General features: G+C 41.6%; 1 protein-coding gene across 3 annotated transcripts in view; it reads right to left on the reverse strand.

Moving 5' to 3' along the window:
- Positions 1–15,582, reverse strand: part of apbb2a (amyloid beta (A4) precursor protein-binding, family B, member 2a) — a 38,046-nt gene that overhangs the window by 2,821 nt on the left and 19,643 nt on the right. For all 3 annotated transcript variants that reach the window (XM_079667985.1, XM_079667983.1, XM_079667984.1), the window contains exons 9-13: positions 6,874–6,988; positions 3,162–3,237; positions 688–768; positions 483–601; positions 169–351 (exon numbers count right to left, since the gene is read on the reverse strand). In XM_079667985.1, the coding sequence (XP_079524111.1) occupies positions 169–351; positions 483–601; positions 688–768; positions 3,162–3,237; positions 6,874–6,988 (574 nt within the window). The remainder of the gene's footprint in view (positions 1–168; positions 352–482; positions 602–687; positions 769–3,161; positions 3,238–6,873; positions 6,989–15,582) is intronic.

Below are 15,582 nucleotides of genomic sequence, written 5' to 3' on the forward strand. Positions count from 1 at the left end.
AACTCACTTTTGGTTTGACCTCAGCTGTTTCGCTGAGAGTTAGAAGAGTGATATAATTAAACATGAGAGCAGAATCAATCTTCTCATCTAACTTGGAAAGCTAGCCAACCAAACAATCATTTTTCAACACAACATCGCCTCATCTTTATAACAAAAAAAAGGACTTACTACGCATGCTGCCTGCACAGCCTCAGACACATGGCCTGCATTGGGTTCGCACCAGAATGCATGGCACTGGAAATGCTGGCTCCCAGTGTCCATAACGAAGGCGAACGAGTGCACATCTCGTCCCACGCCCATGAAGGACAGGAAACGGACTCGACACTCCACCAACACCTCCTCTTCCTCCTCCTGCACACACAAACGAGACCAGAGTCAGATCTGAAACACTGCTCTATTAGATCTTCCTCTTTAATCTACAAGTGCATCCACATATTTTATTCATCTGTTACTCCTCAGGCGAGCAACAAACAGTCCCTTGCCTTTTTTTCTTTGATGACAGCCATAGTCGTGTCAGCAATACTCAATGTGACTGGAGTCCAGTCCTCTTTGCCTGTGGAGGACAGGAGGTTTTCTAAGGCTCCATTTATGACGTCCATCCCTGAGGAGGAAACACAGGAGAGCGTGAACAGTGAGAGCAGGGTGTGTTAATATGACGTGTGTGTTTGAGTATGAGTGCAGGTTTACCTATGGGGCGAGACACAGTTGTCATCCCCATGTACAGCACATGGAACTTCTGCACCAACTCAGTCTTTGGCAAGGGAAACTCTGCAGAGAGAAAACACACACAGACACACTCACATTAAAACACACACGCATTAAAACACACACGCATTAAAACACACACGCATTAAAACACACACGCATTAAAACACATACGCATTAAAACACACACGCATTAAAACACAGACGGATTAAAACACACACGCATTAAAACACACACAGATTAAAACACACACGCATTAAAACACATACAATGTACGCACAAACTGCCGCAGGGAATTTCATCACACGACAACATCTAACGCAAAGTTCCAAAAGTAGAGTCCACATGATAATTGGCTAAAACTAGGGGAAATAAACAAACTCTGGTGAATATTTTAATATTTGAGTGTGCTGTTGACATGATTAGGGCATGAGAAAGATATTTGCACACGAGGATGCACGTTTCTTTTACTTTTCTGCATGAAAGCCCAGCTGTGCCTGCCTAATGGCCTAAAGGCAGAAAGCATGATCAAAGATGTGCATCACCTGCATCCCAATCAGCACAGACATTAACATCATTTACCCTCAGGAAGTCCCCATTTACACACCAGGCAATTAGCTGTGTAAGCTGGAGATAACCTCTGACAAGGTAACATACCAAACACTAAACATGGCTGATTGCTTAACCGCAGTTTGAAAAATGTACTTAAAGACAAAACCATTATTATTACAATACATTAAAACCAAAGCAGAAGAATCCCTCTCAAATGGGGGTCATTCATTATTAACTTTAGCTATATTGCTAGTCAACATGGATTTAGAAAATGAGGGCCAATTCTAATATGGAATTATTTATGATTGAGTCATAATTAAATTCAGCTCAGTGTGCAACTAAGGACATTTCTATATATATATATATCAACTTCTATATACTTATCAACATCTGTAATAGTAGAAAAACTGTTATATTTAATAGATGTTATAGCCATTAAAAAAGGACATATGATGTATGTAGCAGCAGGCTATGAAGCAGTGTTTGAATACCTGAGTTTCTAAGCCTTTTTCAGCTCTGACCACACATCACAGTTGGTAGTGAGTTGATGCCCCTTTAATCACGTCCAACTGTGATGTTAAGCCTACTGCACATCAGTGAGGCAAGGTGAAGAGTTAAACCACTAAAGTTCCCTTAAACTATGACAAAAGGACATTTTCCTCATTATGAGTTTCAGCCCATTTTGCACAGTCCACATCTTAATTTCAAAAATTATCAATTTACCAGAAACTCATCTCCGTTGGGTCATTTGGAGTGAAAATGGAAATCAAATCACCTCATCAGTGTAATCCATGAAAAAGTTGGAGTCCCTAATATCTCACATGTTCAGCTCTCTCATGAATGATGAGAAATGGATTTTCAGACATTAATTTCAAATGTAAAGCAGAGCTCAGACAGTCCAGATCCAACGAGGACAGCAGGGCTATTTCCTGAGTTGGCGCTCACCCCATATCATTCAGTGCTAATCTCCTAAAATGCGTCCCAACACAGGATTGTGCACAACACTGAAGAGATCTAATCCAGACGAGAACAAAAACGGTTTTTCTTCCACTGGCAGTGAATCAACCTCTAGAGCCCATGGACCAGTCTATCCACTGTAGCACGTCTCACTGAGAGCACACTAGCTTTTCAGTTAAAAGAATATGAAATCAAGCTTAATAGTTATAAAACATGTGAGGAATGTTTCGCCAAAAAGTGCTTTGATCCTGGGGTTGGGATGGCTGCCATGTAGCACCAGGCCTCGCCTCAAAGAAACACTAATTGGGTTTTAATGAGGTCGACTGCCTCAGTAAGTGAAGAGCCGATATACTTCTTTTTATAATCTTATGCTCCTATCCCTCACGCTCAGCAAACACACAGCAGCTGGCGGGAGGAATTGGGCTAGAGCTTTTTCTCTTTCTTCCTATAATTACTTGGGACTGAGAGGAACAAGCAGTGGGACTTAGCGAAATGGGAAATGGTGAATAGAATTAGCGCTGCGGGGATAACGCTCAGTGATTGTGAGGCGAGGAGTCAGCGGTATCTGTGTGTAATGGAACCAAACACTGCTATCTTTTCTACTAACAAATGTTCACGGTCACTCCTGAGGCGATAAGGTCATTTAAGAAAAGAAAATACATATACACACATATATAAAGTATATATGTGTGGTTTGAGAAATGTAATAATGTGAGACAAGAAACCACAGCATGAAAGACACTGTGTAGCACATTACTGAGAAATGTGTAGTTCTCACGAGGGAACTACAAAAGAACAAGACTATGTATGCGTGTGTGTGTGTGTGTGTGCGTGTGTGTGTGTGTGTGTGTGTGTGTGTGTGTGTGTGTGTGTGTGTGTGTGGGTGTGTGTGTGTGTGTACGTGTGCGTGTGTGTACGTGTGTGTCTACAGTATGTGTGTGCATACCTTGTAAGGGTACATCGGAGCCGGTCTGGGAGGAGCTGCCAGCTGCAGCCTTGGCACTTTTCCTTTCAGCCATAATCTAGGTATAAAAGAATGAGTGGGAAGAAAGAGAAGACAAAAAAGGGTGAGGAATAAAAACACAGAAGAGGAAAGCTACCTACTGTGAATGTGGGAATGAGAAGCAGGTATGGTTGACATTGGATTGGACACAACAGCGGTTAGATTGTCTCACAAAGAGTTGACGAAAAACAATTCTATGCGACAAAACACATGTAAAAAAGGTTACAAATATAAACTTAAAATGTCCCCCATTGACTTTTTCAGTTCATGTGGTATTTATAGTTTTTCTCTATGATCTATGTGTGCTCGTATCAGTGAGTTGGTGCAGGATAAAAGGCCATGCTCAACCTTTGGCGTTAAAGGAACATAAAACCCACGGCATTGCTTGGTGATGTGTTTTTATTAGTGGTTGGAACTTTATTGCACCAATGAACACACTGTATCAAAGGTTACACAGGTAATATCTGTTCAATTCACTGTTGATGACAACAAGACAAATAAATCCGTTAGCCCTCTCTTCCAAATGGTATATTTCCTTTCGCAGTCTGAATAAAACAACCTCTTTCCTTCTCTCCTGTCTTTGCTCCTGCTCTTCTGCTGCAGTGAACACACTCTTTAAAAAGTGTTGAATAGTCTGCATGGCCCCTGCACTGAGCCGCAGCCCTCTCCCTGCTACAGACACTTGATTAATTGTAGGTGTCATTAATCAAAGTCTATGGTGAGTCTGCAACTCTGCTCGCTAGGGAACATGCAAAAAGACGCATGCACACACTCTCTTTTTTCACACACACACACTAAGGAAGCCGGCACAGCGTGCTGCGCAGCTGCGAGACTAAGGTCACTAAGTTCCTCCCCTGCAGTAAAGAGAACATTCCACTCTGTTTAAAATAGGCAGTGGGAAGAGTCATTGTCACACACACAGAAAATACAGACATACACTCTTTCTTTAATTAAGGTAAGGGGCGTAGAAAGAAAAATAACAGAACAAATGTTTGTCTCTAAATGGGTCAAAGTGCCACTGAGGGAGAAGATCTGTAGCTCCAGATTCATCCTTTACAATGCCACTGCTGGTCTGAGGAGAGACTGGTTTCTAGAAGGTTGTGTAACCAAATCCAGGTTATTCACTCTTTTTGATCATCAAATGTGTCTCTATGCAGACAATACACGACTACCTATAACTCAAGGACAAGTAACTATAAGTGCTGTGTCTCGTAAAGCAGGGAGTTGCTTTACAAATGTAGTCTATTTAGCATCTCAATTTAAATCCTTTAAACAAAACGAGAGGACATCACAATATGCATATATATTTTAGATTACGAGCTACTTATGTGGACACTAATTTAAAGTGGACCTACAGTATCATGCTATATTTGAAATATATATTGTAGGGCCATTGTAGGGCCAAAACATGTCTGTGAAGTTTTTTTGTCAAAATACCAAACAGATCACCCATTGTAGCCATGCCTCATATGGCTCAAACACCTCTTTTGCAGCCCTGTTAGAGAAATGCAGATGTTGGGTCCTTAGCTTGAAATAAATAAATAAGAGGAAGCGGAGCTAATGCCTGATCAGAATTCTACCGGAGATAAAGTACAATTCGGTTGTGATAAAACGACATCCTGTTCAAACCACGTCAAGGATTATTTCAGTATGGAGCTCAAATGCTTTTTCTCTTGCGAGTTTATCACAAGGTGAGTTCTTTTTTTATTTCCTACTTTTTAAACCCATGTGCTCTTCAGTACAGGTTAGCTCTGAGTGTTAGCGAGGCTTGCTAATGTAAACAAAGACGAGATTACGTCAAAAACACGTCAGGCATTAGGCTTGTTTGAGACAAGCGAGACCTGCGCAGACCTGCGCAATTGCAATCAACGTCTTGCTAGTGCGTTGCATGATGGATTTTGTCCGACTTGCTCTGGAGGCTCGCCTACATGAGACGTTGAAATCTCGTGAGACAAAGACTTGAGAGCGAGGCGAGGCGAGGCGGCGCAGTTCCTCTCCTCGGGCTGCGGAAGCGAAATGCTTGATGGGAAACGACTCGCTGGTATCTCGAGCTGAGCGCTCATTGGTGGTTTTTACCCCGTGCTGCTGATGAAACTCTCCAATTGGCTCGGCAAAAGTTTGTTGTTGTTTGGTGTCAGTTTTACGTCGCCACTTCCATTCACATTTTTCATCATTTTTCCACAATGTTTATCATAAAATCTATATATTTTATACTATACTTGCACTGCTTACCGTTTCATACTTTATTTATATTAGCATATTCATACACACTGTTCATACTGCTCACAGGCTGCTGTGTATATATCTAGTGTATTCATACCCCTCACTGTTTATTCATCATTCAATTCATTCTATATTTTATTCTGTAGATTACATTACTTTTCACTTTACTGCTTTTTGCACTCCTGGTTAGAAGCTAAACTGCATTTCGTTGTCTCAGTACCTGTAATATGTGCAATAACAATAAAGTTGAATCTAATCTTGAGCAGGAACAAATGTATTTACTTAGTACATATCTGACATTAACGATTAATTAAACACATTTGTGCATTCTTTATAAATGCAAACCGAGTCAAGCCGACTCCGGAGGTGGCGGTATGCACCTTAAAGTTGTTGCAATCTGCCAAAAAACCTAGAGAAGAAGAAGAAGAACAACAAGCCGACTCCGAGCTGTCCGACTTCAGGCGAGCTTTTTGAGACCTCCCCCGGCTGCGATCGGCTATTCTCGTCTACTTTCGAGGCGAGCCGCAGCTCGTCTCAAACAAGCCTGTTGTTTCTGATAGCAACTTTCTGTGGGTGCTCCGACGTCACAGCGGATGGAAATCTGTATCCGCTCGTTGTACACCCGTTTTTAAAAGATTTGGGTACGGATGAAAAGAGAGAGGGTTTTATTTTCTGACGCTGCGTGAGTTCCCCGACGCACCGGGGACACATATTTATGTATAAAAGACATCACAAAGTGCATTCTGCATGATAGGTCCCCTTTAATAGATATTCAAAAGGTTAGAAGCATATGGAATTGTTATATTTTGGAAAGATTTGGTCTAATAAGATAACATAAGATAAGCCCTTATTGATCCCTATAGGGAAATTCAGGTGTTTTAGCAGCCAAGTAATAACATAGAAGCACACAATGGCACAGGATAGTGTCCACAAAGAGTATAATTCGAATTTAAAATGTAAAATTGGGAGACAGTATATAATATAAAAGAAAATGTTCAGCATCCTGTAGTACTCTGTGCATGAACCTCCTGATTACTGGTTCAGGGTTAGTAAATCATCATCAATGTGTAAAATGTGTATAGGATGTGATCCTGTTGTATTGTATACCAAGTATTTGGTATTATATATAGATACAAACAGACTTCTTTCCTCTGAAATGTGACTCTTATCTCCTTTCCTTGCTGTATAGGCTCTTACAACTTCCCTCCATGTCTCTCCTCTTACTTCTCCGGTAAAAGATAACGTGTATTGGCACCATGTTTTCCAATCCTGGTTATAAGGTTGATATACCTTGCCTGTAGGAGTAGTTATTTCAAAAAAGTACCTCTGGATAACTCCATCAGAATGTCTTTTATAGAAACCCTTATTGAGACCTGATAACGTGCTTCAGAGCAGCAGATAGGCTCATTCATGCGAAGGTAATGACACCCACCTTGGAGCAGATTTCGTGGAGACTTGTAGCGATGGCTGCGGCAGGAGTATCACATCTGAACACGTGGCACTTCAGCACCCGCGTGTTTTTGTCTCTCGCCACGTAGGCAAAGTCCCTGCAAAACACGGAGAGAAGACACGTTAAGAAATAAACTAAATGGACCTTTACAGCTAATGTACCACACATTTGGTTTTGTTAAAGAGGCAGTAATAAGGATCTCTGGTGTCCAATAAGAAAGGTAATTCAGTATACTAGGCCTCACCAGCATGTGTGCTTATTTCTTTACACATTTTCTGTCTGCCCTCTAACTGCTAAGCTTGCATGTCAAAGGAAGCAAAGAACAAACCACAATAGGTATCTAATTTAACAGAGAGAGAAACGTTTTGAAGAAATGGGAAATACAAACAATCAAGAAAAAAGCAGGCAGGTCTCTTCCTTCCTAACAAGGGAATTATTGTAGCATGTAAAGCAGGAGGTATGTGTGTGTATGTGTATCTGAAGATGAAGACTCGAGGGACAAGCCTTGGGTGATTCAGGTTTAAGTCATGACAACTATCCCTTCAACATTAATAGGCCATCACAGAATTCAATCTCTTTGTAAATTTGCCTTAACAACATTTGTTCCAAATGATAACACTACTTCATTCCATATATTGAATGTGGGAGAGTCAGGTTGTATCCACTTAATATGAATGCACTGAATATCTGCTACTTGCTGGTTGTGCAGCAGATAGAGTACAGTTTTCATCTCAAAGCCTCCCAGCATCACTCCTTGGAGAGCCACCTTTGAAATGGTTGGATATTAAGATGAAACCACCTTTCTTAGGGCTAGTCTGTGGATATGATTGCCAATTTGTATTTTACATTCCCTTCGGCTTGAGGTCAATATATTAACACATTGCTGTCCATTTGAAATCTCTCAAGGTTTTGAGTCCACATTTTATTCTCACTCCCATTATCATTTACTGTTCCATTAAAGCGGGTTTGACATCTTTATTCTCATATTATGTTCTGTATGTGATCCATAAAGATCTGTCCTTGGTCTTCGAAACTCAAACTTGTTGTCCCCCCCCACACACTCTGCACCTGTTTGCGTTGTCAGCTATTCTTCAATGGAATAAAGAGAAACTGAAATGGGTTGCAAGTCACAATTACTCCATTTTGCATCATGATACATTTACGTAATTCTCTCATTAGCGCCCTCATTTATCGTGAAACATTTTGCTTCATTATTTGTGTCACTCACAGGCTGCCATAAGCTTAGCTGGTGTTGCTGTGATACCTGAACTGATTTTGGGCTACAAATGAATAACACACACACACACACACACACACACACACACACACACACACACACACACACACACACACACACACACACACACACACACACACACACACACACACACACACACACACACACACACACACACACACACACACACACACACACACACACACACACACACACACACACACACACACACACACACACACACACACACACACACCGAAGGTAAATATGTGAGGGTGAGACTGACTGAGAGAAGAAGCTTTCTGCAGAAAGTGGGTGGTAGATGAAACAAAGCTACACGTGGAAGAGACAACACACATGCACACACAGAACATGAACGATGGATGCATTTCTTCCTCATTATCAGGTTCGTCAAGCTGCAGAACATCGAGGTAGGAGGTTCCTGAAGTGTTTTAGTAAACATGAACAAGGGGCACATGCAGGGGAGTCCATGTCAGGGTTGCCAGATGAAGCCAAGCCAACACACACGCGCGAACACACACACACACACACACACACACACACACACACACACACACACACACACACACACACACACACACACACACACACACACACACACACACACACACACACACACACACACACACACACACACACACACACACACACACACACACACACACACACACACACACACACACACACACACACACACACACACACACACACACACACACACACACACACACACACACACACACACACACACACACACACACACACACTTTCTGTCCCTCCCGAATACAAACACAAACAGAAATATGGCAAACACAAACAACATTGATCACAGCGCCGTCTTTGTGTTTATGAGTCCATTAACTGGACTGTCTCCTCTGCTTAATTGTGAGCTCACACAATTTGGATCGATATTGCTTTGTGCCTGTGGCCAGAAAAATTATGTGTTTGAGTAAGTGTGTGTGTGTGTGCGTGTGTGTGTGTGTGTGTGTGTGTGTGTGTGTGTGTGTGTGTGTGTGTGTGTGTGTGTGTGTGTGTGTGTGTGTGTGTGTGTGTGCAAGTGTGTGCAAGTGTGTGCATCCAGTGCACTTCCTTCACGCACATTTAGGCAGTGTGTCACCAAAACAGCAGGAGTGGCATTGCCTTGCATACTACAAATGGTTCTTTTATGACTCCTGCTCGCTCTCTGGGGGATCAGACTGCTATTAAACATCATGCATCTCCTGATGGGGAAACAACCCGTGGCCAGTGAGGCTCGCTGATGATTTAACACCAGATTTAGACCTTTGTTGGTGCTGTACTCCTGAACGAGCAACAGTGACTTTGGGCGAGGCAAAGCTACTGATTTGATACCTGAGGTGACATACAGTATGTGATTGCACCAGGGTGGGGGGGGTGGTCTTGGCAAAACAATTACTGAAACAATGGAGAAGCACGACGATCACAATCAAACACACCAGAAAGAGCCATTACCTTTCTCTGGGTCCCGGGAAGCAGGAGGGAGGGAGGGAAATAAAGGAAAGGAATGGAGTAGAGAGAAAAGAAGGTGGTGACGCAAACATCGGTAAAGAATAAATGAGTCAAAGAAGGAAGGATGAGAAAACATGTGGTATGCCAACAGATGGAAAGGGAGCAGAGGGTTGAATAGAAAGAGACAGGGGGACAAAAAACAAGAGAAATGTTAATACACACACCCAACTCTGAAACACAATGCTCTTTCACCTCAATAACGGTTTTCCTGTGAGGTGTGTGTGTGTGTGTGCGTGCGTGTGTGCGTGTGCGTGTGTGTGTGTGTGTGTGTGTGTTCATGAGCTGAGGTCTGTGTACTTTTTATTTCAGTGGCATAGCGTTACACAATAATATGACACAGCACACATTTCCTGCTAGATGTTCCAACGTGCGTGCGTGCGCACACACACACACGCACACACGCACGCACGCACACGCACACACCCCCTGTTGCTACTTCAGATTTCCCTCCACCTTTTCCTCCTCCCCATCGCCCTTTCATCCTCTCTTTTGCATTCACTCCTTAATCTCCCTCTCCCTCTCCTCACTCTCTTTCCACGACAGGAGAAGCCCCAAAGAAAAGGACAGAGTTGCAACGCAGAACATTCATATCAGCAGTGAAACTCTCACAGCCGCTCTCTTCCATCCTGTGGAGTCGCAGGCTGAATAAAGAACAGAGGCTTTCATTCAAACACGTCTGCCTTTGATTCTTTGATGATCCACTTAGTCTGTGTGCTACGTACCGTCTGTGTCTGCATGTGTTCAAATGCATATTTCTCTCTGTGTATTTCCCATTTTTGACTTCCATTCATGACTTTTCCTTTTGCTCCGAATCCATTGTATTTATTTTTGCTTCATTTCTTCTTCTTTCTTCACTTTGAGTCACATTGCTGGAATTGAATTTCAGTGTCAGGATCCTGAAAGGACCAAAAGCTGCTCTCTCCACACCTCTGCAATATTCCCCTTTCTTTGATTTTTGTTCCCACTGATTTGCATACAAGTGTCAAAGTGTTGCATACGCTTTATTACTGATTGAAGAACTATCAAACACAGGAAAGACTTCTTCCTACAAAACTTCTACCGTGTGTTTATGATCACAAGTGGATCTGTCGGCCATTGGTCAACACTTTTGTTCTTTCACACCGGAAATGAGCCAGCAAGGAATAATATCAAGCTTTTAAAATGCAATGACTTAAGCCTCTTGAGGCAGTGAAATTACAAAACTGTAGCTTTCATTTTGGCTATAATGCCTCATTTCAAATGTTAACGAAGGTAATCACAACACCCAGTCATTAGGTCCTAAAGTAATACTGTCATCCGCTAATAAACGCATTACATCTTTTAGGGCATTTAAATAAATGAACTAATTTAAATGCATAATCTGCTGTTTTCCTTTTCTCCACATTAAGCTTTGGGAACAGATATTTAATTCTTGTGGGGGATTTTCAAATTCATGTACCATGTATTCATGTGTGGAAATTCTCCTCTCTACATGCGAAATAAAGACATTTAGATTCCAATGATTGTAACTCAGATATAAAAAGACACATTTCACATGTAACAGTTTAAGGGAACACAGGATGCTTTCAGGCAAACAGCTTTCTCAAAAGATGTTGACATTTTATGGAGACAGAAAGAAATGGGTGTGTTCTTACTTTGACATGAGGGATATTTATCTCTGATCTCGGTTAATGGAGGGGATGACACATGGTGGAGAGAGGCAGGCAGCCAATCAACTAAACACCCAAGATGGATGACACATAGACCTCAGAGGTTTTGGGAGAGTTTTTGGCAGGGAAGTGAGGAAGGACGATGGATATATAAAATGTCAAAAGAGGGGAGTGATAAAGGCGAAAGCAAAAATGAAAAGCTGGTACTAAAGTAGAGAGGAATGAGAAGGAGGTGTGAGACACCAAGGAGAGAAAAGAAAAAAAGGTTAAACGAGGTACGAGATGAAAGGAATGAAAGCAGAGGGATGAGTTAAAGCAATACTCCCACCACTCATGTGTGTTTTCCTCTCTCACTGCTCCCCACATCTTTCCAAAGCGGAATAAAGGACGACTGACTCACTACCAATCTCTCTTTGATCCTGGCCGGCTTTGAGGCAGCCTCGCCCGCAGAGGATGCGTACAACTCTGAGATTAAATGAGGTCACGACTGCAGATGTAAAGTGAACTGGAGTCTGCAGCTCTGACATCACCCCAGCTTCAGCATTTATAAGAATTGACCACATTTCAACATGGTTCAGTCGTTGATATTCAGGGCCTGATGCATTCACACATTTCAGTTATATTTGGATCTCCTATACCTACAGTTATTTTCCTATTCATTGAATTACATACAGGCCATTCAAATATATTGTTAAAATCTGATAAACTGCTGTCAAGTGCTGAAGACAAATGTGAGACGAAAAAATAATCCATAATGTAAAATGCTGTAGACCAGGGGTTCTGAGGGGAGGTTGTGAAAGTGATGTCTTTGCATCCATTAAAACGGTTTTCTGCATGAAATGGGAATATTGATTGTTAGTAATGAATGCAAGGAAGCTGCAACAAAAGGCAGATCAGTCGCTCTCATGTTCGAGATGAGCTGAAGTTAGGGGCCGTCTTAAAATGACATGCAAAATGTCCAAGTGAGCTTTTTCACATTTCTTTCCTTTGGAAACTTTTTTTTCATCTGGATCTCATGGACACTCCCTTTATTTAATTATTTGTACTTAACGCCCCAAAATATTTAAGAAAAGTCATACCATATTTCCAAAATAAATTCTGACGTGCATTTTCCAAGTATTACAATTATTATATCTCCATACACATTGAACACTACACAGCTTTATTGAAACTCAGTTTGCATCAAGATTATTCTTACATTTTGAAACTGTGAATTATACAAACCATGTTTTATAACTTTATTAAATATGGTAAACTTGAATTTGAAGTTGAATTGCATGTAATTCCTTTGTTTCTGCTATAGCTAACCTATGCCTACTATATTAAACGTAACATGATTCCACATGTTTACTTTTGTTACCCATAAAATGAGAAGAATTACAGCTAATAATTAAAAAGGTCAATGGATTGAGGGATATCAGCGAAAACTGCTCGGTGTTTACTTTTTTTCCCAAAAGCATTACAATTGACCTTTCGCAAAGCCACGCCCCTAAATGCCCGTTGTCCAATCATATTCGATCACGTGCGCGGCTCCCTGTGGAAGTCCGACAAGCTTAGCGTTCAAATTCATTGCGAAAATGGTGAAGCGTTGTGTTTATGGTCTTTGCAAATCGGATAGCAGATATCCCATAAGCTTAGAGGGGGGGGGTGTGATATTTTACCCGTTTCCTAAACCCAAAACCCGAGAGGAGAGATGCCGCCAGTGGATAAAGAAATGCGGCAGGCCCCATGCCCAGCTGAATATGGCGAATATCAACAAACACAAATACGTTTGCTCCAAGGTAAATACGTGCTAACGTAGCTAGCTAGCTAGCAAAGATTACATTCACAAATTAACTAACTCATTTAATTAACTAATTTCACTAACTAACGTTAGCTAAAGTCACACGACTACAGCTGTAAACTGTGTGCTTATAGGTCGTTTTGACCATGTATATCACTTGATGCATAATAATGTCTGAACAGCTGAGCTCCGTTATTAATATACCTGTTTTCAAAGTACAAACAAGAAAGCCAACAGGCAATCATTCATTTATATTTTTGCTTTAATCTTTGTAGCATTTTGCTAATGGAAAGCCTACTGCCGACTTCCCTAATCCTGCTGCACAAGTGGGCACCCCGACCCCCACAAAGGAACAACAAGGTGGATGCACCAAGGAAACGGTAGTTAACTTTAGACAAACTACAACATTTAATGCCTCTTGTGATTGTATTGTTTTATTCCAAAATAATAATAATAATTCAGTCGAATTTGACATACAGCTCATGTGGTTTTTCACTCTTGCACTGCGACCTGTATGCAAGTGCCTCTATTGATGTTGTGCCTCCCTCTTTTCTAATGTTTATACTGTGGATATAACCCTCCATAGCGTATTGTAGCCCCTTTTGTCGGGACCTGGAGGATATTGCTGCGTTATTGCTCCAAAATGAGTCTGTTAAGGCGACTCCGACGTTACGGAGACCCTCCGTGTCGGAGGTTGTCGAGCTTGTCGGACTAGCAACAGTAACCAAGGGGGGGCGTGGCTTTGCGAAAGGTCAATTGGCTATTTGTACTGATAATACTGTATAATTCAAATGTTTCCACAAACTTTGTAAAGAAAGATTTCACGATGCATCTTGAGGTGCTAAAATGTTGTAATAAAACCAAAGTGTCCACAACGGCTGCAGTAAAAGAGGCATTATAAGAGGCTGTGAAAACAACATGTAAGTATTCCCCCCGCGCTGCCGTACGTCTCCTGCTCTGAAGCTCCCCAAACCATCTGTCACACACGCACACCGACACAAGGGGCGCCGTGGCATCCCATACACTTCACACAGACTTCAATTAACAGCTTTACAGAGTGTCTGGGCCGCTATGCTAATGAACTTACATATGCATGGGAGGCATGTGGCGCAATGGACTAGTGCGTTGGTGTTCGGATCAGGGGAGCACAGGTTCAAACCCCACTGCAGTCAGCATATCGTTGTGTCCCTGAGACACTTCACCCCAAATTGCTCCTGTGGGGATTGCCCACAGTATTGAGTATGTAAGTCGCTTTGGATAAAAGCGTCTAACAAGTAACATCAAATCAAGTTTTATTTATATAGCACATTTTTAAAACGATTTTTGGTTTAGCCAAAGTGCTGTACATACAATAAAAACACTTTACTACAATAGCAAACAGAAGACAATAAATGTAATGTCATGTAATATGCTAATTGCACAGCCAAATGCTGGTTAGAAACGTCGGAGGAGGAAGTTCTTGTGACTCTTGTCAGCAGAAAGAAGATGGGAGGGAGTGAGGGCCAGGTGTGTGTGTACAGTGTGTGTACAGTGTGTGTACAGTGTGTGTACAGTGTGTGCGATCCGGTCAAAATATGTTGCACTTATTGATTGTGACTGGACTGATATGATTACTGACAGTGTTGTGACTTTGGCAAGAGACCAAAGAAAATGTGGATCTGATCCAGTGAGATTCATCGCTTCTACGTGGCAGGTGAGAGCAGCACTGAGTGGAGACAGCAGCTTGATGGTGATTCAGAGGAAAGCCCTTTCATCACACTGTAAAGAGAATAGAAAAATACCTCGCAGGCATATTTATATTTAGCAGCTGCTTCATTCCAATCGTTGTTCTTTGGAAAATGCTGGTTTTTCTAGCAACAGCTGTGTGAGACACTTTAGTTATAAGCTTACTTTAAAACTTAATGCAGCGTGAAATCCTCCTCCGTTAAGCAAAGCACTGCAGTTTCTTTAAGCTGAATTAAATTATCAGTGAAAAGGCTACATGAACACAAACAGATGACAGCTATAATAATATTCATGATAATTATAAGAAGTAACTGAAGATGAAATCCACCCTAAAGCTCCCTTTGTAAGTGCTGAAACAGTGAGGAAATACTTACTGCTGCCACAGCCGACAAATGCTTTTTTATTTCCCTTAATCTGCATGTAATCTGCTCGACAATTCTCAATTTCCTATGATCTAAACTTAATAAATGTTGCAATACACTGCTGTGAGGAAACTGCTGATAATTGTGTTTGCAGAAAACAGCGTGTGTTGCTCACGACTGAAGCTGATTGTAGTTTATTGTAATGGAATGTAGAATATGGAGATAAAAGGCCCAATAAAAGTCACAGATTGCCAAAAAGCAGAGATGAAAAGTAAACACTTTAGAGCGCTGCCGACAGATATTGGCTTAGTTTTACAGTGCTGCACTATTGATGCAATGCTAGTGTCCACTAACTGGTATTTCAAGTTGTGTCATTAGCATGCCTAG

The sequence above is a fragment of the Notothenia rossii genome (genome assembly GCF_949606895.1).
Source record: "Notothenia rossii genome assembly, chromosome: 3".
Classification (NCBI taxonomy): Eukaryota; Metazoa; Chordata; class Actinopteri; order Perciformes; family Nototheniidae; genus Notothenia; species Notothenia rossii.